Raw genomic sequence first — 24,752 nt, 5'->3', positions numbered from 1 at the left:
GATTTCTACGAGGTTTATTCCGATGGAGCAGAAAAGGTAATGCAATTGGCTATACTACCTACTGCACTGGTGGGTTTTGTTAATGAGCTGGAATATTGTGATGCATGATGCATGTCATCATTATACATTGATTGGCTCTCCGTCCATTATACATTGATTGGCTCTCCGTCTGAGATAGTCAATAAACATACTTTGAAGTACACTACTACATACAGGATGATGACTTTATCGTTGTCCCACGCCTTGAAGTTCCTACCATTTCATTGGTCATCCTCTGCAGTGCATGATGATCATTTTAACAGTTACTTAAAGCTCATGTCAAATTGCAATGAGTTTGAGTGTTGACTCTAATATTATCCTGGGTTGCTTCAGTTGTGGCCAGTTTCAGGAGAACACCCAATGCCTTGCAGCAAACTGTTTATTTTTTTCACAATAACTGAAAGCTGCAAAGCAGATGTTAGGGTATTAGCAGTGTACTTCAAAGTAATTGACTTGTGCTATGTTTATTGGCCATGCTTCTGCTTGTTTCACCAACAGCTGGTAGAGTCAAGCATACCTGTTCGGGATCTTGTAACCAACAATGTTCATATTCGCCTCGTGCCTTTGATAAAGTAAGTCACTCTACAATGTAGTACTCAGTATTAAAAGATCTTAGAATAATCATACATGTACTCCCTTTGACTCAATCCATCAACTGGCTTCATACAGTGCCTCGGTGATCTAAGATGTACGGTATCTACAAGTAGGATGTACAGTGTAGCCTGTGAAGGTGACCACTCTGATAAGATGACCACCTGTCCTAACGTTACAGAAGACCACAAAATCCAGGCCCAAAGGATATCACTTCCACTTATAGTTATACGGGTATGACCCTGGATAGGGGGAGTCCCGGACTGTTTGTACAGGGAAACCACCGTGATTTTGGGGATCCCGTGAGCGGTCAGCCTTACATGTAGATAGGCTTCACAGAACAGTACAATGTAGGTACGTGGGAGCATGTCTCAAATCCATGCCTTGCACACCACACTTGAGCCGGAGACATTCAATACTTGGGTGGTTAGTATGCGTATCCGAATAGCTTGACGACCAATGTAGAAGTGTAGTGGTGAACATTCTTCGTCTGATATTGGTTTTCGAACAGAGACGGGTGGGGCTGGCCTGGTACTGGACAGGTACGTCAGTAGATCATCTGCTGTCACATTTTTCTAACCGTACATAAGCCAGGGGTTATGATTGTACTCTTGGTATACAGTACTGACCTGTTGTTGTGTGCTGCTCGTGTCCACTGTAGTGTACTAATGCCTTCAGGGATGGTGGAGTACTGCCGAGCGCACAAAGACAAGTCCGTGCAGGATGTACTGCACGAACACCTTGCGAACAACAACTTGATCGTGGATGCCATCAGTATATCTGTTGAATTGGTAAGGAAATTGGCACAGCGAGCAACTCAGCAGGGCCGCTGCCCTAGGGTTCTCGGATCACTCCATGTTATTCGATAACACCATGTTTATGTATTGCACCCAACTCAATTTGGGTGTTCATGTTCTCTCTACAATAGGTACAGTCTGTAACAAAGACTGCATGTCTCCAATACCAGCACCCTGCATATATCCGTTCTACATGCACATATATTGCACATCAAAAATATCGGCAACAGTCGTCAACTCGATAATGACACTGTGACACCTCTCCGTCCTCAGTTTTTCCCAACAGCCAAAATGTCCTACCAGTAGAACATTGTTCTAGACATGTGTACAGTGTCACTCAAAAGGAACCATGTGGTGAAACAAGATGGGCTAGTGAAATCACGGAAGCACAGTCTCCAGTAAAAGGCACGGACTCGAGGGAGCCGGTTGGAGAAAGAAAGATGTGTGTGTGTGTGTGTGTGTGTGTGTGTGTGTGTGTGTGTGTGTGTGTGTTACGTGTAATAGCTAATACTAGCTGTGTGCAATCATCATGATGGCAAGCGGCTATTAGCAAGACATGATTCATGTCTTGTTTACTGTAGATTGTCTTGGGGTGTATTACTGTACTAGGAATGGTGTTCTCTTTTTACCTTTAAAGATTTCATGAACGGATGTGCCCTGTTTCCTGTTGCCAACTGCAGAAAGATGGTGAGAAGGAGCTCATCGAGCCAGGCACCGGATCGTTGGCCATGGCTGACAGACAGCTTATTATTGAGATCACTAACCCAGCAGGTATGATCACTGTCCAGAGTCACAAAGTCACATGGCTATCTATTGTCACATGACAAAGAGGTTCTCTTTAGCCAGTGGGGAGGGCTCAACACACTATTGTGGAGCACTATTACACACGAAAGGCAGAAAGGAGGTTTGTAGAGTTTGTCTCAACTCCGACGGTACAAACTCTACAAACCTCCTTTCTGCCTTTTGTGTGTAAAGTCATGTGACTAAAATCACATTGCTATCTCATGTTACATAACTAAAGTAATATGCCTTAAATACGGTTAAGTTTAAAAAAAGGTCACATGACTACCAATCATTATGAGGATTGTACAGCTAGATTCATAGAAAGCAGAGCTTCAGTAATAAACTGTGGTAGTGCAGACACATGAAAAGTACTGTTTTCCCTGTGCTCTTCCAGCAATGCTTTCCCATACAAGTGTTCCCAGCTCTCCTTCATCATCAACCTCCCCTACCTCCCCTCTTGCTGGCGGCAGTGGTGGCGGTGGGGCCTCCGTGAAGCGTACCACCAGTTTCAAGTTTTCGTTTGCCCGAAGACGCTCACATATAAAATCTGCAAGAAGTGCGTCGATAGATTCGTAAGTTTAAAACAAGTTTGGTTTCTTTCTCTTGCACAACTACACCTACAGTAGTACATTTATCACTGTAACACTGACCAGCATTCAGGGATATATTTGTGTTATCACTGTAACGCTGACCAGCATTGGATATATTTGTGACATTCTACAGGTGGTTTTGCACTGGAGGTACTCTCACACTTTTAAGTTAGATGATCCCCATGCAGTTATTTTCTTATGTGTATGTGCATACACACACACATGCATGTGTGTGTGTATGCGTGTGTGTATGTATGTTCTGTGAGTACGTTGACGGTTTACCCCTTTGTTTGTTCCTTCAGGACTGATAGCCTGCTTACTTCTGACAGCACCCAGACACTTCCGAAAGGGTTCCGTACATCCGTTGGCAGCATCACCAGTGCCACATCCTCTTCATCCCTTTCTGAGAGAAAGACCAGCGGAGGAGATGCGGTGGGATCAGAGAGCCCCAGCAAACGTCACGATCGAGTGTCAATTGCAGAGGAGCTCGATGACCCAGCCAGTCCTGCCCACGGTAAGATGAGGAGCAGTAACACCTGTTGTACGCAATGTCATGTACATGCATCTTCCTTTGGACATCGGCTCTTCGACACTGCAATTGTGGATGGGTAAATCTATGAAGGGGAGGGGTGGGGGAAGACCACCTATATTTATATGAATTTGAAAGTGAGGTCTGCTCTGCCCTTCTGGGTATTGAGCACTTTGGTTTGATTAATAGTCCATTTTTGCCAATCTAGCACGGAGCCCCTGTACCCAACGTGTAGGTTTGGGTTTGGGGTTTGAAGGCCATGGCATAAGTTACAGACACGATGGCAGTATTACGTCTTCACCCTCTACGGTTAGTATATAGCAGCATGCTGATTATCTGCACCCCTCGAGGCTCGGGGGCCGTCTCCAGATGGTTTGCATAAGGAGTATGTTCGTTATATGAACGTAAAAAACGCCTATCTACAGCATGCACATTCCCTCCTGTTCTCAATATTCCACATTCTCGTTATCCTTCGGCAGTACCACAGGAGTATGACATGTTTCAACTCCGTGGAATCACGCACAGGCATACTGTCTGATGAAAGCCTTCTGTCATGCATCATGACTGCACAGCTCTGCTATGGTGCTGTGAGTGGGGGGGATTAAACTCATATTTCAACTCAAGTCAGCGCTACCCAAAGTATCATCTTGGATACATATCAACGCACAAGATTGGATTGTCTTGACTGAGCCAGCATCCAGCCAGCCTGGAATGTATGGAAATAGTAATGTGGACAAGATTGTGGCCTTCTTCCTTTGTTTGTTTGTTTGTAACTGCAGATCTCCTGGACATGCTTGATCGCATGCAAAGTACTCGCCTGGATAACCAGAGGGACGCATCAATGGTGTCAAGACGCTCTGGTGTCAGCATGCCTTCGTCGCCACTGGGTTTTGCAAGTCCGGTACACAGCAAGAGTGCATCCATGACCACGTACAGCAGTCTGCCACGCAAGTTCAGCATGGGTTCGCATGACACCAGCGGCATGTCCGGTTCTCCATCCGTGTCCGGACGATCCGCACCCACCTCGGCCCATGTGGCATCAGATCGAGAAGGCAGGGGCGGAAACGGATTCTTTCCAGACGACGACAAGAGCACAGTGGATGGAGGCAACCGTCGGCGATCCAGTGAGACTGAGAAATATATCTCTGTACCAGGTCTGGACTTCACCAAAACTTCTCCAACCAATCACCCTCCTGGCTACTACTCACTGGAACGAAAGCCAAGATCAAGCTCTCTGCAGGGCCCAGAGGAACTGCGACGAGCTGCATCAGTGGCGAATGTTGACACTCCTCAGAAGCAGTCCAGCCTCGACCGGCGTATTCGTCAGAAACTTGCCATGTTGAAGCCTAAAGGAAGTCCACTCTCTTTTAGTAGTGGCTTGTTGGCCGATCCTTCGCAAGGAAGAGAGAAATCAAGGAGTCAGGAACGAATGAGCAGTGCCGGAAGAGCAGCAAAGCCTTCCAGTCCAGATGCACGACCGGAAAGACCCTCTTCGGGTAAGGCAAGGGAGAGACCGGACCATGTGGAGGACTTTTTCCGCAGCTTCAATCCGCGAGTGCGCAGTGTTGTATAGAAACAGCCAACACAGACGACCAGTGAACACCCTAAAACCGATACCATTATTCTTGTTATGGACCTTGCATTATTCCACGAGCTTGAGCTTGATCAGAATCGGTTTAACTGAGTTTTATTATTCTTGATTTTTGGAAAAAGGAGGTGATCTTGAACCGGACTGAATGCATCTCTTTGCCTCTCAGACAATGCCCATCACAGCCCATATCTCTATGTTACTGTATCACACATTTCCGCTGTCTTGCCACGAGGGAACGTTTTTCAGTTCAACTGCTATAATCGAGCTGTAGATAACAGTACCGCCATCATTTGTATTCCATGCTTCCCCCTTTACTACAGATCCTTTCGACTGATGCATGTCTAAGTTATGACTTCAAAAAGAAACATCTCCGCAGTAACACATAGCATGTTGGTGAAGAAATAAGTCGCATTTCCACTGCTAGTGAGAGGGCTGGTTTTGACGATATGAGCAAGGCAGTGACTGAGAAAGCAGAGTAACAAACAGCGATGAAATGATCAAAGTTGAATGATCCAAGTAACACGTTAGTTGAATGATACAAGTATCACAATGAGACCTCAATCTCGTCGCCATCTTGCTTTGAGTGTGTGCATGGCGCATAGCCATTTGGATCACATGCACAATTCTGTATTGAGGTTGTGTCGGATCACGCTCACATTATACATATTATGCGTTGTGCGGAGTGGCAAAGCCATGGTGCAGTGGTGGCTAGTGCTGGTTTCCACAGCACTGTTTGTTTTGTCATTCAATACTTTGAGACCTTTGAGGATGCGAATGAGTCTCTCACACTTTTTGTATGGTTCACTTGACATCCATTGTCATCCTTTCTCACCTTTATACTTCAAAGGACTTCGAAATGACTTGTTCAGACGTGAAGCAGATCTCAGTAGTGGCCTCAGCAGACTATGCTCTGCTTCGTCTTGTGCTGGACAATCTAGTGATTCACAACTGCAAGACTAATCGGCTGGTGGATTTACTGTACTAACGTTCCATAATCCGTCCTCTCGTTTTGATGGCAGCAGCATTGACAGCATGACGATGATTTGCGAGCAAGATTGAAACTGCCACTCTCTGCCTCCACCGGGACTCGGATACTTGTACAGATCACTGATCTGCAGATACTTGTATAGATCAGTGATCTGATCGCCCGTGCTACGACTCCAGTACGAGCATGTCCTTGATGCCAATGATGGTGTATCTACTCTTGATGATACGGTTCAGATCAAAGCTGTCGATCAGGGAGTATAATAATATTGGCAGTCTTCTGACGAGCCAGGAGATGTTGAATTAATAATAATAATAATAATAATATTAATACGGCCTCATGATCGACACCGGTGCACCTTTGCAGCAGGGAGTAATACTAGTACTCCCTGGCCTGCTTTGCAGCTTTGATCTGACCCGTATCAAGATCATGTCCTTCGCAAATGGATCGAGCCTGTTGGGGTCTAGACGTCTAACACTTATAGGTCAGGTCAAAGGGCAAGGGTTCATATAACCTGATGTGCCATATAAATATAGGGATCCCAGATAGCACCTCCGGTTAAGTTTTGGAATTGCCGAGCTCGTGAGCTACTTGTAGGTCGGTCCCGTAGGCGTCACACAAGGTCTGGTTCAGTTGTGGCTTAGGATCCGAGCCAGTTCCTCCCTGTTTGGTGTGTTCGCAGTCGGGTTTCAACGTGGTTTTCGTGTGAGTGGACCATCTGGATCATAAAACGTGAGGGAACGGCTCCTTGATCTGGACCTTCGCTTGACACCTTCTTTTTTTCTTCTCTCCCCCCCCCCCTTTTTCCCTTTCCTTCCGGGCAGCAGCAGGTGGTGTTTGATCGTTGAGGCAGTTTACATGCAGTACAATGAGCAGGAATACAGTCATGTATACCTGTAGGACACAGGACAGGTCGGCCGTCCTCTCATCCTTGCTGTGCCGTCTCGACACCCACGGCGTTCCCATCCAAGTCGTGGTCTTCGGTTTGGTCCATCGGCAAGGCATGATGGTTGTTGCCCGTCGGTGGTCGTTCTACTTATGGGTTCATTACTGGCACTGGAAACTCGAAGGACCGTCCTCGATCCGAGAACGATGAGAATATTGATACAAGTACATGGATAGTTCGAGAGCAAATACTGATACGTTGGCGTATACCAGTGAGTGACGGTCACCACACAACAACGCCTCAAAATTCCCTTTCAGTGGATGCATGAAGAGCGAGCCTGGAATGAAGAAGCAAGAGCGAGCAGCTCTGATGCTGAAATCATGGGAATCATCACAGGCCCAGAGACGAGGGGTGTCTCCGCACTGTTAGGTTTGGAAAGAAGTACCACCACAATAGATAGTAGTATTCTTGGCTGACGCGAGGAAAAGGAAACGCCAGTCATAATTAATATTAATTATGATGACAAAATGACGGCAAGGTTTACTCGAACCAGAAAAAAGTAAGAGAGAAAAAGAGAAAAAGAAGAAAAAAAGAAGGTGCTAATCGAAGGTCCAGATCAGGGAGTCGTACTCAAACTCCCTGACCGAAACTCATCACCATAATAATATATATGTACATGCCACTTTCACCATAAATGACTACAGAAAAAAAGCTGCTGGTTACGATCATGTGATGGGTAGCAGGAAGAAACACACAGAAAACCTACCGCAAGGTCTTATCCGCTGAGCAGTCATCTGCGGGGGCTTTTGGTCACTTCGACAGGTAGAGGTGAAGAGACATTCTGACTACAAGCAGACGCTGCCCGCACCCAGTGCCAACAGAAGTCGACAAAACGTGCAAATAATGCAAGTTGTATACCGTCATCTGCGTAGCATGACAAGGACACAGTTGAACAGTCAAATAAACTGAAGATAACAAATCTGTAATGAAAGGGAAGACATGGGTCAGTTCTCGCTTTGAATACTCGAAGTACGTTATTTCACAAAGAGTCAGTACGAAGAATGTATAAACCGATTTTGATGGGGAACAAAAGAATGTGAATTTCCTTTTAAAATATCAGACTTCCATCTGAGTACCTGGACAGGGGACTGAACAACTACTAGCACTTTAATTAAAGGGGAAGTTAAGGCAAAAATTAAAATTTCACCAGTTGTAGTCTTCGGGGTGCTGAGTCGAATGGTCTTGGTCCGAGAAAGCTGAGACGCTCCCTTCCTACTTGAATCCCAATCGAACTCGCGCACTTCCACCGAAACTGGGTGACTGCGCCCTACGAGATGGGGATTTGTATGCAAAATGTCATTAAAAGCGCCATTTCGTTCTTATAAAAGCACGGATGACCGCGATTGGCCCATATGTTGTAGTCTTTTGGACGCTGAGTCGACTGGTTTTGGTCCGAAAAGGCTGCGATGCAGCGTTCCTCCTTTATTCCCAATCGAACATGGTTGAACAAGCGGTCACGTGCTCCTGGGTGCCAAAATCACCTGGTCACCACGCCAGCAGGCGACAACTTTCACTCCAAGGTTCAACTCGAGTGACAGGACTGCACCCAAAAAAGGTCAAAACAGGCTGTAAGTTGTACCCTGCAGGCACGGTGACCAGGTGACTGGTGTACGCAGGAGCACGTGACCGCTTGTTCAACCATGTTCGATTGGGAATTAGGGCCGAACGCTGCATCGCAGCCTTTTCGGACCAAAACCAGTCGACTCAGCGTCCAAAAGACTACAACATATGGGCCAATCGCGGTCATCCGTGCTTTTATATGAACGAAATGGCGCTTTTAGTGACATTTTGCATACAATTCCCCATCTCGTAGGGCGCAGTCACCCAGTTTCGGTGGAAGTGCGCGAGTTCGATTGGGATTCAAGTAGGAAGGGAGCGTCTCAGCTTTCTCGGACCAAGACCATTCGACTCAGCACCCCGAAGACTACAACTGGTGAAATTTTAATTTTTGCCTTAACTTCCCCTTTAAGAACTTCCATCATGTACAAGACATGTATACCGGTATCCTAATTACAAGAATAAAAAATAAAATCCTCAAAATGCTACATAAAAACTCACCATACGAAACCTGTGAAATTTCAACCGCCTTTCCCACAGCAGCAAGCCAAAGCGGCCTTATAACAGTCGGACAAGCACGGAGTACTCCCAATGCCATGCGTGATGCATTCATTGTGGGCCTGGCGAGGCAGCTCTGTACCTCACGCGACACAGCCTCCAAGAGATCCACTACATTCTTCTCGCTTGCAGGCAATTGCTGAAGTTTACATATTATTTCAGCGTGTTGTGGGCAATGCCTACGGAAGCTGGAATTAGCCAATTCCCCTTTGCAAACAGTTTCAAAAAAAGATAGACAGAGAAAATGAATTGCGTTGAGCAATGAGAAGGAACTGTTTCAGTCTGAAAAAATTCTCACCTTGACACCACTCCCAAAACACCTTCAGATCCACAACGACATGCTTTACTGCTAAACTGCACACGGTCTCATCACTGCTGCTGTTGTCATCGCTGCTATCAAGAAGTTCGGACATGGCAGGAGGTCAAAAATAAAGTCACCTGCCAGTCTTTCGAAGAATACTGTTGCATGCAATCTCTCCACAACATGAAGTTGCCTCCTCAAAAACAATAATTATTATTAGTAGTATTTCGAGAACAAGACACATAACATCTGATCCTGAGTATTCATAATCATGGTGGTAAACACGCACCTGCCAATGTGGCGGTAAATACACGCCGGATAGATCTACTGAATTCAGTACTTGGCACGCTTGGAGCTGAGGTACACGCTGCTACACTGTAGAAGGATTCGTGTTTGACCTTTCGGACTTACGGACTGGACTGGACTGAATTCAACTTAGTATTCCAAAAATAACAACGAGGGGTTACGGGTACGAGCCAACCCCTGTGACACGGATTTCTGTGCCGTGTCACCTCCCTAGTACAGTACAGTTTGAGTACGACTACCAATTTGTAGTGCTGCCTTCTCGATACATACGTATGTACACTGTATATCATATGCACATTCACATGTCTGAAGGTTTGTGGTTTTTCAATAAAAAAATAAATAAAATAAAAAAAGTGTCGACTCCCGGCCTGGTCCAGATCAAGGAGCCGTTCCCTCACGTTTCATGATCCAGACGATCCACTCACACGAAAACCACGTTGAAACCCGATCAAGGTGCTATCTGGGATCCCTATATCTATATGGCACATCAGGTTATATGAACCCTTGACCTTTGACCTGACCTGACTGACCTGTTTGTCCTCCGGACCTGAACCGAGCCTGTTTGGGCCTGAAGTCATACTCAAGTAATAAGTGTGCCCCCGGCCCTCGAAGAAGCTCGGTGCATTTTGTTATCATCGTGCAACACTTATCAGCAGGGAGTAGTATTACTCCCTGCTTATTAGTACAGTCTGTATCGGCTATAGCGTACCCTTTTGATTTCCGTGATTTTATCACTATAACCGATGCATCACTATATGCGATACGATCGATTTTTTTCGAGCGACACATGAAAGGCAAGGAAATACTTCCAGCATGGCGTTTTGACAAATGAGCATGCTGCATAGTTGACAGTGCCCGCATTTCCATAAAAAAATTCTGTTATGTACATGAACATGTGTCACTATCAAAATAAGCAACGTGAAGAAAGTAAAAAAATAGGGCCTTTGATATTATTGTTACATGTATTTTAAAGTTATCACTATAGCCGATAATAATATAGTGTGTTATGCATGTTTTGATTCTTTGTTGCCATCATAATATCCGATATATCATTACATCCGATAATATTGGTTATAGTGATATTTGTACTGGATAAAATACGTTTTGCTTTTGATATTTCGTACCAATATCACTGTAGCCGATATATTCTTATATCCGGTCACTCTATAGCCGATACAGACTGTACAGTCCGTATCGCCTATAGGGTTGGCGGCTATGTAATATACCGGATATAGTGATCAATTTCTCAAATTCATTTTCATTTGCCATAACTAAGTATACACAGTTATCGCGTATAGTAATAATCGTCTATAGTAATATATCGCCTAGAGTGATCAAATTCATATTTCAAAAAACGTTTATTACACTATTTTTGCATCGGTTATAGTGATTGATGTAAAATCAAGCGATGTCAGAGGAGAACAGAGTGTTACTTCTTCGTGAAGAACTTGTCCAGTGACTGTTGTTGGGTGAGTTTTGCTTGTACAAGTTGCCAAAATATGCCTCCATCATGAGGAAATCCTGATTTTGTGTGTCAGGAGCTACAGCCAGCTACATGACATTGTAATTGTACATGTACATGTACATTGTATGTAGTGCGTATGTGCACGGCGCGCTGAGTCGTTTGACACCCCACTCGCATACATTGCATGCAGTATCGGTCATAGTACATGTATATCGCTTATAGTGATAAAATGCTCAAAATCAAACACCAACGCTATAGGTGATACTGACTGTAATTTCAGAAATTTTCGGTGTACTTTTATTTTCGGTACTTTCGGTGCGTCTGTTTCATACCTAAAATTTCAATACACCGAACAAACACTAACACACATAAACCAATAGGGAACTGCTTCTCTGTACCGAAAATTTCTGTTCACCTAACCTAGCCTGTTGCCCTCATACCGAAAATATTGAGCACCGAAAATTTCTGAAATTAGAGTAGATATCTACTCTTGGTAATACTAATAAGCAGGGAGTAATATTACTCTTGGTATTACCAAGGCCAAGAGTAGATAAACACTCTTGGTATTACTTGCACATTGTACCAAGAGTAGATAAGTATCTAATATTGACTGAGTACGAGGTCAATATACATGTAGGAAATAAAAGCCGAGTAAAAGACCGAGGCGAAGCCGAGGTCTTTTACGAGGTTTTTATTTCCTATACTGACCAAGTACGAAGTCAATATTAGATTTATCACGACAAACAGTCCAGTCCTCATGAATCCTGGTTTTATGATTGCACAACCGTTGCACCACTACCTACTCATACAGTGACAATGCTGCACTAGGCACCGTTCAACTGCGCAACCCCTAAGCAGTCAAATATAAGCAGTCAATATAGCCCTAGTGAAATCCTAAAAAAAAAAGAAGTTTATATACCAGTTTATACACCAGTTTATATACCAGTTTATATACCAGTTTATATACCAGTTTATATTCTCGTCATCGAAGTACCTGTTATATGCAAAATACAAGTCTGGAGTGTTGTGTGGGGAGAGATGGGAGTTTGTATACAAGCTCAGTATAATCCTGCTTATATGACTGCTTAGGTATAGCGAACATCAATGGGAGTCAATACTAAGGAAGTGATAATCATGTTTATCTACTCTTGATTGTACTTACTGATACCGACTGTCGACACTCCTAAGTGCTGAGTCCTAACATTTCCTTTTCTTCACGTCAGCCAGGGATACTATCTAGGGCTGAGTCGGGTAGCATTTTCTTCGGGTATCGGGTCCGGGTTTTTTTTCCACGGGTAGCACGGGTACCCGATAGGGTAATGTTTCCATGGTAAGACCACAATGCAGACCGGTCCCACGTCCACACTGGCACTGGGTAGACATGCGTATTTGTACAAGTCTGTCCCTGCGGGAATTTGCGGAAAAAACTCTCGAAAACTTGCGCAAGAAATTGCGGCAGAAAGTAACAAAAAATGCGACGAAAAGTGCGGAATGTTGCCCTACGTGGCATGTGTAGCACTCTGCTCTCTGATTGCTTCTGCCTTCGTTCTGCCACAACACACACAGCTGCCCGTACACGTTCCCAGTCCATAGATTCACTTACTCTGCCTAAAGCACGCAATCGTTATGGCTTATTCGCTTTGAGCTTTCTGGCTTCTGACCGCTGGAATTCTCTTCCAGCTGACATTCGCTCTTGCTCCTCGCTTTCACTATTCCGCAAATCTGTACGTGATCACATAGGGTACCCTGTAAAAAGGCCTTAGGCCTGTGGGGATTGCCCTATTGAAAATTTAAATAATAATAATAATAATAATAATAATGCAGAACTTGCCAGGAAATCGCGGAATTATTTGCAGAAAATTGCGGATTTGGGCCAAATCAGGAAATTTGTTGCATCGTATATCTACTCGGGAGTCGTACTGTGCAAATAACCTACAGGATCATGGAAAGAACTGCGTGAAAAGTGCATAAAAATGTGAGATATAGAATGCTGCAGACAGATCTCTTGAATCTGGAGGACTTCCTCAGCGAGCGGGGACTGGTGCTGAATCCCAAAAAGTCTCAGCTACTGCTGCTCAGACGACCTACTGCGCAACTGGACGTGATCCCCAGCATCACCTGCAAAGGCACCGTAATCCCCGAGTCCAGCCATGTTCTGTACCTTGGCCTCCTATTGGACTCGTCGCTCAGCTTCGAGCAGCAGGTTGAGCGTGTGTGCGCAAAGGCACAGTGCAAGGTTGCCTCATTCCGCCACGGGCGCCGCGATGTCTCCATGACCGGCCGCCGCATGTTTTACCTGACAATTGTCCAGAATACCTTGGACTATGCCAGCACATGTTATGTTCACTGCTTGTCTGCTAAACTCAGAGACAAACTTGAGTCAACCAGCAATAGGTGCCTAAGGCGAGTGTTTGGCCATGATCAGTATACTTCTATCGATTTCATTCTCACCAAATATAACCTGTATACTTTCTCTCGCCGTGTAAACTACTTGAAGCTGTTTGTGTTTGTTTTTAGGTGTCTATCTCATTGCACCAGTCCTCTTTTAAGCACGATATTTACCCCCCGCTCTGCATCCTGCCGCACAAATGCTGCTACCCGCGGTCAAGCTTCAGCCGCTCTGAACCTACCCAGAGCTACGTCTCGTTACGGCCTGAATGCTATTTCATTTTTGGCAGCAGACAGATGGAACATGCTTCCACCTGGATGTCGTCAAGCTAAGCCCCTTTCTGCATTTGTCACAAGCACCAAGTCATTCCTAGGGTTCCCAGTAAAAAGGCAACGCCTGTTGGGAGTTCCCTAGTAAAAATAAATTCTACTACTACTACTACTACTAGATATAGTGCAGAAAACAACAAAAAACGCGGGAAATAGCGGATTTTGCTGAAAATCGCGGGTTTGGGCCCAAATCGCGAAATTTGTTGCATCCGTGGAATTGCGATTTCCAGGAGGGACAGACAAGTGCACTCTAGACCTCTCACTCTCTCTACTCCTTCTACATGATGTCATCTGCGACTTCGGGTTTTCGGGTATTCGGTACCCGTCTACCCGAGGTCCTCACGGGTAGCACGGGTAGACTCTCCCCGACTACCCGTGCACACCACTAATAGTAATACTAATACTATAGTCTATCAGCCAGTGGTGCCAAAGTGAGTCCCCTGTTGCACTTACAAATCGAACACCTGGAACTGACATCAATCGACAGCAAAAGCATCACTGAATCCAACCTGCCTACTTTCCCTGGCGAAACTCTTGCACTCCTTTTACAGTGCGCCTTGGAAGTTCGACAAATTTCTTCTTCTTCATCAGCCATTACGAGGTTTTCCATCCGTTTTATCAGGACATCCAATGCGTCTTCAGTGAAAAACGTGGAGTTTTGTCAACGTTTGGTGTGGTTTTCCGTGGTGATCGACCTAAAATCGCGAAATAAATCGCCGTCGATTTGAGCAGAGGTGAGTTGGCTTGGAGCACGTACAGATTCAAAAAATATGTGTACATGCGCACCGGGAAGAAGATGAAGATGCTCACCATTTTCAAATAACTAATTCAAAAACTACATGACTATTGTCAAGAGTGGACTCTTGCTATTGTACTGCAATTGTTGTAGTTACTTGTTTGCAACTACAATGGTATCAAGTAGATAATCAAGCGAGGTACACAGGGATTGATGGCTGATCAAAGCCCAAGGGACCAGCCCAAGGGCTTTGATCAGTCATCAAGCCCGACTGTACCTCGCTTGAATATGCTTCAGACGATCCCCAACAATTTTTTTGATTTTGAATTCAATCGCTTTATTCTTTGGGTGATCTCGAGTGTGGTAGATAGTACTTCGAAGTAGTACAACTGTAACTGTACTACTACCTGGTTGCAACATGTTCAAAGCAGCCTTGCCTTTATTTCAACTGTTTGCTGTCAGCATCCAGAGCCATGGCGTTTGCTAGTCGGTCGTAATGGAGAAGAGAACTGCAGGGCATTCACTCGATGTACAACATCCATCGCCGCAGATTCCTTACTTTTAGCTCTCCACGTTCCTTATTTTTCCAGGGATCAGGACCTTCCCGGGGTGATTCCATTCAGGGTGGAAGCGTAGATCACACTTTTGCCAAACAGTAAAAACTACGCTTCAAACCTGCTTGACATGACTCGGGGTGCACACTTCGGAAACCCGAAGGTGGATGATGTTTAATACTAGCTCATTGTAATCTTCCTGAAGGTATGTATTCGGATGCTCAATTAAATAGAACAGTGAAAGAGATGTGTAATGGAACAACACTCTACAACTTTAGGCGAACAACAATTTTATTGTATTTGAATCCAGGCACACGTGTAATACGGAAACTGCAATGGTTTACACTGCAAATCTTCTCGATGTGCAAGATTTTTCCCGTAATTCACAAAAATCTGAAAGTTCATTCCTGAAACGCGCATGGCACTGATTGGAGATTGGGTTTAGGTCACAACAATGGCTGTCGATGAAATGCCAAAAATGGTCACTTTGTCGGCTTCCCCCTGCAGAGCGTGCAAGTCGTTTACTCTTTTTATTTGCGGATTCGGTGTACAGGGTACCTAACCTCCCCATTGAGGCCAAAATCAAGTATTCGATTTCTAAGTGCAACAGGGTGCTTGAATTTGACGACTTCTGAGTTCTTGGCTGATGGACTACTATCTATGGCGGTACTTGAGAACGGTTCTATGGCGGTACTACTTCGAAGTAGTATTACTATTAGTATTTTAGTATTAGTGGTACTTCTGTTCAAATCTAACAGTGGTGGAGACACCCCGCTCGTCACTGGGCCAGTGGCGATTCCTAATTAAGATTTTCAGCATCATAACTACTCACTCGCTTCTTCATTTGGACATTCCAGGCTCGATCTCCAGCATCCGCTGAAAGGTAGTTTTGACTGGACCACCTGGTGTGTAGTGGTCATCACTCACTACAGTGACAGTGTGTAATATGTGCTTCGATGTTCTTCTTCTTTTCTCTTTCATCCCTGGCTGGTCTCGATCGAGGAGGCAGTTTACATGCACTGGAAACTCGAAGGACATCTCTCGATCCGAGAACGATCAAAACAACGGAGCAACTGCTGATACACTGGAGTACATTTGTAATTAGTGGTGACTCAAGACTCAAAACTCGGCGATGGTGACAGTGATGGTGATGTTCACGTCAGTTCATTTGTATTCATTACCCAAGACAGCACATTTCACAGGAGAGTGGCTGATCATACACAGTACGCTATACAAGTACATCATTTTGTGAATCAGGGATTTTGTCAGGATTCGCCAAAATGATTATATAGGGGATATTGCAAGATGAATTAAGGGCAATGGCTATGAGAGCACCACTGTTCAAATGTTAAATGCCACTACATTGTAATGATGACCTCATTATGACAGATGTTATCAGAAATCTTAAAAGCCAGTGCACGAGAAAGGCTAATGGTAGGTTTAGCTTCAAGAAGTTGGCATGACAACATGCAGTTACTTATCAGACTTTTGAAACAAGTCAAACTACATGACTGGACTAGCACAACACCGCGTAGCAAGGAAAGTCCATCCTCTCCTTTTTGCAGCAGTCACAAGGGAGACATTATTATAGGTAATAACAGCATAACATAGTTACCATCACCTCTACTACATGTACTATACAATACCTACTTGAGTAAAACTTTAAAAATAATATTGTGAAAGGATTGGGAGAACTTCAAATTCAATGTAAACTGTCAGGGGAAGTGAAGTGTTTTTTTTTAAAGAGGAAAATGCCAACTCTACCAGGACTCGAACCTGGTCACCTGGGCACTTCCTGACGGTTTACTTGAGTAAATGTTAATATTTAAACTTAGAATGTGTCTCAGATTGTACACGCCAGTAGTTTTATAATCATCTCGTCTAGCTTTAGCCTACTACTCATCACTCCGGCTTCCGGTACGCTTGTTGTTGCGATGACGACCATTGGCACTGGCAGCATTAGAGGCAGAGGATGAAAGACGGCGACGGCGATTGCAGGTCGGTGGACCATGGGACCACTGACCAAATGATTGGCACGTGACACGCATGCGACCGCTCCTCTGGTATCCAGGATCACATTTGTACATGATCTGCAGGAAACAGTCAATGGCGATGCGGATGTAGCGAGACACATGCATGCACAGACAGAGAGACAGTTAGATCAATAAACGCATGCACATAATAGTCACCGGCATATGTGGGGCGTTGTACATGTTTTGGTCAGCAGCTTGTTGCACATCAGCCTTACTAAATCAGTAGCGATGTGATAACGTAACCCAATATCATGACATGATATTGGGTACGTTGTGTAAATACATTGTATTTACTCAACTCGGATGTTGAGCCAATAATAAATGTAGAAATGAAAAGGACCTATGGATACAAGTTTTAAAGAGTAACTGTCCACCACTATAACTAGATACTATACAGTCAGGAAGTGCACCAACCAGGCACAAAACCGAAGGTTCCGAATTGGAAGGCTGTTGGTTAGCGCTACGGAGATGTGTTGAAGCTAGGTGTCAGGTCATCGAATGTCTCAGTACTCTGTCAGTTTTCATACTGAAGTACATGTAGGTCCTTTTCCTTTCTATATTTACTCAACATACAGGTACATCATTATGATAATTTGAAAATGATACTTGCAGAACTAACATATACATGTACCTTCAGTTTATTCACAAGCAACATTTCAAATATTTCCACAAGTACATGTACTTTCAACGCCTTCTCGTCGTGTTCTGTTCGTTAATCTCATTGAGGTTTTGCCGGTGTCCGAAACTTGAAAGCTATTAATTTTATGATGATTGCGTGCTGCATCGAGTCTAACAGATGTACACATCATATAGATAATAGAGCATATACGTATGCACAATGTCAATTGGATACTGTTGTAGACTCACCATAGATCCTACCCGTGTTCCTGTGTAGTATACACAGCCATTCATGATACCAGTTGGCGGGGGACACTCGATCTCTGTAACGCACAACAGCCCGAAAGTAGAATCACGTGACAAATGATGGCTGCGAGAGCTGGAGTAGATTATTAACAAAAGTCCTTTTCCCTCCCGTGGTTGGCTCTGTTAGAGCCTCGTAATTTTCACTTATTTGTATTGGCAATACATGTACCCGGAAACGCACCATGAAGTGAATTTTCAATGTCAGCTAAGTTGATTGTAAAATGCAACATGAGCACATGCACATTGTAGATCTACGTATTCGTATGGCATTACCTGCTTCACAGGTTGGTGGAGGGTTGGACCAAATCTGATTGAATTCACATTCTGCTTCGGACTCTCCAACTAGCTTGAAACCGGTGTTGCATTGATAGAATACCTAATCATGACCAGAGGAAAGAAACGGCAGCCGTACAGGACCACAGCACGATCAGGTGATCACACAATCACTTCTCAAGTTACCGACAGGAGCTTTGATTCTTCATGACATCATGCTAAATACTGAACATCATGTTTGTTCTTATACAAGTATGCCGGAGGAGTAACTTACTCTTGCTTTGCGGTGTTCATGGAACTAGCCTGTTTTATGATGTGCATAATTCTATGCCTGTCTCGTTTTTAGAGAAAGAACAGGCCGACAGCTGCTGCTTACCAGTCACCACCCTTACTATGTTAATACGAAGTACAACAAAATTAATGGTTTGGCTATGTACTGTGTTTTATGTGTGTGTCTGTCTGTAAGTCCATCTTACCTTGTCTCCAACTTGAAGCCCTGACCATGTCCTCTCTCCGCCTGTGATTGATGCTGGCATGTCACATGGAGCTACATGTGTTAGAATAGACCATGATGATGGGTGACAGAAAACGGACAAAAATCATGCCAGGATATCAGGCATGGAGAGACAGACAGACGGACAGACAGACAGACAGACAGACAGACAGACAAAACTATTGAGCAAGATTCGCCGCCCGTTGTAATTGTATGGTCTTGCGGATTTTGCACTCTTGCAGCTTGGATCCCACATTATACTGCCACAGTATCACACATTATACTCCCACATTATGCTCCAACAGTACCCCACATTATACTCCCACAGTATCCCACATTTAATATCTCACATTATGACCAAAAATCATGCTCCCACATCATCCCATATTATGCTCCAACATTATGCTCCCACATTATCTCACATCACGCTCCCATGTTATCCCACATTATGCTCCCACCTTATTCCACATTATGTACACTCTATGCATCCTGATTAGTGATCACACCCTAGCCCCTAGGCTATATTAGTTTCTTGAAGTTGAGCAGATTGAGTATTACCCCCAGGTTCTGTACAACTCAGTAGTAACGAAGTGGCACCGCTGCTAGCTATTATTTCACTCTCTTATCCGCAACAATGTCACTTATTGTGATAATGAGAGTGTGAAATACGAGTGACGTTGGACGGTATGTTCCACACTGCGCGTGTAAGGTAAATTATCATACGTACTGAGGACCGAGGTGTACCAGTGAAGGCTAAAAAAATCGACGGTTTCGCGTACCGGGCAGGTCAAGAACAAGGAGTCGTACAACTCCCTGGTCAAGAATCACCTTTGTGAAGGCTAAGGTTTAATACTTTAACGCTTTATCCCTACATGGTAATGCACATCAACCTGGATCCGACAACGCTATACTAGCACGAGTAGAATAATAATGGCGGTCCAATGATAATGCTCATGCTGAGAGTTGTTGTCAGACACAAACTTAATAGATAATAATTTTAAGATCGCATAGCTCGTAGAGGAAGCAAACTTACCATCTTTATCTGCTGCTTCCTGCAGCCGCTGAACTGGCCCGACAAAAGCACCTTTCACCCCTGGTCCTACGCCTGTATCGACGACCCCTTCCGTCCCTGGCCTTTGTCCGAGTTTATCCGCTTCCTTTCCCGGCTGTGCCCAATCAACGTAGTATCCTGTTGCATGGCACTGTCTGCAGGTCGTGGCCAGCACCGCCACACCTGCGTACAAGAACAGCATCCACGCTGCCATGCTGCTACGTCCTGCACTGGTCCGATTTGGCAGACTCGGCAACGTCACGGTGTTCATCCAATGCCCTAGCTCTACTAGCTTCTAGACAGTTGCAGTGGTGACGGGCTGGCGTGAATCCGGGCAACACTCACGCACTCAAGGGGAAATGATATAGGGAAGGTGAATGATAGGTCTTTCCACTGAATTGTAGACGTATGGACTGCAAGAAAATAATCAAAAGATTCAAAGCACATGCATGACATTGTTCAGTGGATCGACTCAATCTAGGTTCTCGATCCCTACAGCATTAGTACTAGTGCCTCGACAATTCTCACCACGACACGTAAATCGAGATGATTCGCACAACATCATCAACAGCAGACACACTCAACTTCGACAGGCCACACACTGTGATCGTCCTTGTCAAAATCATCATCACACATCCAGGTAGTAGATCTGCATATTTCACCTTATCCTTGCCCCTTTCATTTCCGCACCATTCTATCTCGTGTCGAGCTCCTGTGCCTGTTTTTACTTTCCCTCCCACCCCCCCCCCCCCACCCCTTTCCAACCCTCCTCAATACTATGTGACTTTGGTGGAGACGATACAGTAGAAACAGTAGTCTGGCTGACCTGGGGATATGTACGCAATGACGTGCGCACGTCATCACTGCCAATCCAGAGCACAATCAGCTTCCCACGACGTCTTATCACTCACCTGTACTGCTGTAGACACGTTTCACGGGACAAGACGCTCCGATCCGGGAGCTACCACAGCATTTGACTTTTTGAAAATCCGTCTCTCCCAAAGCCCAGGTTTTCTTTACGATAGAGAAGATGTTCTTCAGAATTTATACTGCGCTTGGTTGCTTCGATGCAGACACTGAGCTTGACATTTGACAAAATTCAATTCGCAAGCACCACAATGTTGGAACTGCGTGAACTTTGCATGGTCCAGGGACAGGTGATGATGTTCGGAGGTGTGCGGTGGCATTGGTAAACGATATTCGTATGACCATGTTGTTGCTGAAGTGGGCGCCCGAAGAAAATAGCTTTGACGAGGTCCGTCCACACAGCCAGCCTGATTGGGGTGAGGCATCATCTTCCACACTCCTTTGTCCCTAAATTGTCCACCTCTTGAGATGAACTACAGCCGTAGGAGGAGGTAATGTGGATAATTAGGTGACGTAGTCGATCAAACAGAATGTTTGTGGCAGCAGAGCCATGTGTCAGCTCTCTGTTGTTCTCACCTAGGCTACCACAGCGATGAGTCACTCCTTTTAAAAAGCACATTGCACAATCGGCATGTTTACTGCTGTGCTAAATTCATTCTTCTCTCACTCGTGATTGACCTACAGCAGAGGGTCGTTTATGGTCGTGCAACAAGTTACAGAGCACATCAATTGGCAATTACTTGTGATGACTGTCTGGCCATACATCGTGCACTTGATCATCTGGAAGTGTTACTTGCTTCGAAAGGATTAGGGAATATTAGTAGGCTTTGCGAGAGTTATGCCTAATCTGCATGCCTGGTAAGGATCTGCTATGAGAAGTGTTGAGCCTGTGGGTAGAGCTTGTTCCAATATCACTCATCAGCCGCTGCTGCTGCTTCTGCTGCTTCTGCTGCTGGGACATGTCGAGCGAGCTACATGTAGATGCTGTAGGGCAGGTAAAAGAGGAAGAATCCAGGAATGAAACATTATGTGTACTCATCAATTCTTATCCTAGACGTGCCGAGCCTCACCCTTTTTGAAATAATACAATTAAATACACAAGAGAGAGAGAGTGGAAGCTTTGTTACAACTCTGAGTTTCACGTATTACTACGATCATCAGGCAACTGATGGATCCAAAACGGGCAGCCAAAACATAAGGGGGAGCAAGGTGGGAAATTCTGAGGGGTATCATGGGCGACGCGTATCATAGCGCAAGAGTCAGGTGCAGGCTTCACCTCCAATCATTTGGTATTAGTGTTGGGAAGAAGGTTCGAAGGTTCGAATGATCTTCGTTTTCGAATTCAAGAGAAGGAATGTTCAATTCAAAAGAACCTTATTGTAACTATCTGGTATGATGATGCCCTTCTGGGTGAACATTTGGAAAAAAACTCGCTGTACGTGGTGTAGCCAAGGACTGTTCGTGTGTTGCGGATAGGAGGTGAAGTGAATAGAACTGCCATGTACAGTGGAGTAGTCTGTACATACAATTCAGAATCAGGGATGTGTACCCGTACAGGCGTACAGTACTAAACATGCAGTAACATAATACCAAGAGTACATTGTACTGTTGAGATACCGAATTCAATAATAATAAATCAATACCATACCATAACACCCGGGGTTATGTACTCTTGGTAATACTATGGTCTATACCGGCATCATGGTCGAATCCCGGTTGTGACTTGTAAGTTGTAACGCCTTCTTTGACCATGATTGTGAGCAACTTAGCACTATGATGGTAACATGGGGAAAGGAGGGAAGGAACAAGACAAGACGAAAGCCAGATGAACGCAGAAATTGCAATGCATACATGGATATGGATTATGGACTGAATGAAGTTGTAAAGTAACCACTGGAAACGTTTGTCACCTCACCCTTGAAAAGAGGGAAGATGGCAGACACCTTACAAGAGGCGTTGTCCGTCCTTCTGAATACCAAGAGGAAAAATAACGAATTGGGGGTGTAAAACTATAAAATTTAATGTACATAAACCTTAGTGTTTCGGACGAAACCAAGGTCCAGCAGTAGCATAGCATCCATTTCCCTCCATCACTGTGCTTGCTGATAACCCGGCCCTTGAAACATTGCTTCCAGAACCAGGATTATTTAATTAAACCCCATGCAGAGGTCGGAGCAATCAATGTTCGTGCTTGGACATTCTTTCGGACTTACCCGCCACATGATTGCAAGCATACAGTGACTGTGAATCCTTATGGATAGGAATGTAGAGAAACCACACAATGAACAGCACAATCAGTCATAATGACATCGTGACATACACGTGCATGTAACCTACCATACGTCAGTTTAATTATTGGCACATAGCACAGTTTAATTATAATAATGGCAATCAAGCATGATTGACACTTCAGTTTAGTAGTGGACAAGTACATGCACCAATACACGCACGTGTACGTAAGGCAAGGGCTCCAGGGAGTGCTATGGCACTCTTCACCGGCTGATGGCTGATGGCGCAATGAAGTCTTGTATTCTTCCAGGAGTAACTAAGGTCCATGGTCGCGCATTATGAACAGTTCCATGGTCGCACTCTACTGGGAACTACTTGAGGATATGAAAGTGGTATTCATAATGCTAGTGCAATATGAATCTTCACTATGAATAGAAGGAATTTTAATTTTAATTCTTTGGGAGCTGGGGAGAGAAATGAGAGCATTCCTGCCTCCGTCCAGCGCGCTCTTCAAGACGGTTCATAGCATCCATTTTGCATTCACGACGTTAATAAGGCGTCTGTATCTGGTGGTTTAGGGGTTCACGCCTACGCTGTTCCTGATTGCACCCAAGAGCATCATTATCATCATCATCATCATCATCATCATCATCATATTTTAATAAATGATTTTACTCGTAGTATCGTATTACTATTAGCTCATCAGATAAGGGGTGAATTCCCTGAAACACAGTGTATTACTATTATGCAGAGAGTGGTGCCCTATTACAGGTCTCAGTGGAGGGTTCTACCAGTACCTGATTCTCGCGTGTTTCAGACGGCGGCCGTGAGCCAGCCAAGTGTCAATGATGGGAGGTACAGCGTTTAGAGCTAACCCTTCATCGAGTATTGTACTCGATATCCGAATCTGTTTGTTTGTTTTTCTTTCTTTCTTTCTATTTGTCATTGTGGACATGCACTGATGGCATTAATCAGTGCATAATCTCACCGGCCTATCGCTTATCTTGTTCTTTGCTGTCCGGCCTGTTGAGAGTACATTGTATTATGGTGCTGATCCTGAAATAGAAATACCTGCGGTTGGCTACTACTGATCAGTCGATTTGTCACTCAGGATTTGTGAAAGCAAGGGAAACACTGTACCGGTAACCGTATTATCTTTGGCTTCTCGTTCTGAGTTACTAGGGACGCTCTTGTGAACTTAAGTTAGTTGGGAATCTTGGAAGGTTTCTTTTATAGCCAGAAGATCTCCCAAGTCAGTTGAAGACGTACCGGTGATATGCAGCAGGAATACGAACATGGGACATGGAACGATGAATCTTACTGTTTGTGAGTTTGTTCTTCATGCCATTGCTCCTTCTTCCCACTCGATCAGCGTATCACAAATGCTGGCGTGTTAGATAGTGGAAATCCAAGATGGGTTCATGCGAACTGTTACACTGACCCTTTGCGTAGGGTGCAGCTAGTTTTGTAGCAAATTCTGCACTGGTTTTAATAGACCTGATCAATTGCGATCTTTTCCATCAGAATATCTCAGTGCTTATTACAATGTATACCCGGTAACCGGGTATACAATGTAATACTGTTAATCGTGGAACTGCATGTGCTGTGGTGGTAGCATAATGTGCTCTCAGCAGCTGTGCGAGTGCTACTATAGCTCTCATTCCACCCACACTGCACACTGCTGTTGAAGTAAAGTCGCCTTAGTGGGTTCCGGGTACGCGCGGACATCACGAATGCACAGGTAAATAATAATTTCAGTCAACGTGGGAATCCTTTGTATGCGGTCACATGCACAGTTGCAGGCGTCGGGTTTTTATTTTTATTTTTATTTATTAA

General features: G+C 44.6%; 2 protein-coding genes and 1 long non-coding RNA gene across 3 annotated transcripts in view; 1 reads left to right on the top strand and 2 right to left on the bottom strand.

Annotated features, from left to right (window-relative positions):
* LOC135805230 (regulator of G-protein signaling 12-like) overlaps positions 1-5,343 on the top strand; it is a 22,272-nt gene extending 16,929 nt beyond the window's left edge. The window contains exons 11-17 of the mRNA XM_065319240.1: positions 1-36; positions 538-611; positions 1,292-1,421; positions 2,108-2,198; positions 2,605-2,782; positions 3,103-3,314; positions 4,109-5,343. The exon at positions 1-36 is cut by the window's left edge and continues 171 nt beyond it. Coding sequence (XP_065175312.1) covers positions 1-36; positions 538-611; positions 1,292-1,421; positions 2,108-2,198; positions 2,605-2,782; positions 3,103-3,314; positions 4,109-4,902 — 1,515 coding nt within the window. The 3' untranslated portion in view covers positions 4,903-5,343. The remainder of the gene's footprint in view (positions 37-537; positions 612-1,291; positions 1,422-2,107; positions 2,199-2,604; positions 2,783-3,102; positions 3,315-4,108) is intronic.
* A 1,408-nt stretch (positions 5,344-6,751) lies between these two features.
* LOC135807087 (uncharacterized) lies at positions 6,752-9,480 on the bottom strand. The gene is made up of 3 exons (XR_010551446.1): positions 9,265-9,480; positions 8,910-9,173; positions 6,752-7,715 (listed from the first exon to the last, which is right to left on the bottom strand). It is a non-coding gene; the product is annotated as an uncharacterized LOC135807087 (long non-coding RNA).
* A 6,725-nt stretch (positions 9,481-16,205) lies between these two features.
* Positions 16,206-20,936, bottom strand: LOC135805229 (C4b-binding protein beta chain-like). The gene is made up of 6 exons (XM_065319239.1): positions 20,732-20,936; positions 19,803-20,233; positions 18,753-18,823; positions 18,277-18,379; positions 17,947-18,020; positions 16,206-17,136 (listed from the first exon to the last, which is right to left on the bottom strand). The coding sequence occupies exons 2-6, from the start codon at positions 20,089-20,091 to the stop codon at positions 16,942-16,944; spliced, it is 732 nt and encodes a 243-aa protein (XP_065175311.1). The 5' UTR covers positions 20,092-20,233; positions 20,732-20,936; the 3' UTR covers positions 16,206-16,941.
* Between the last annotated feature and the right edge of the window lie 3,816 nt (positions 20,937-24,752).

Source organism: Sycon ciliatum, chromosome 1 (assembly GCF_964019385.1).
Source record: "Sycon ciliatum chromosome 1, ocSycCili1.1, whole genome shotgun sequence".
Lineage (NCBI taxonomy): Eukaryota > Metazoa > Porifera > Calcarea > Leucosolenida > Sycettidae > Sycon > Sycon ciliatum.
Note: the sequence above shows the minus strand (reverse complement) of the source record. Positions and strands in the feature narration are given on the sequence as shown.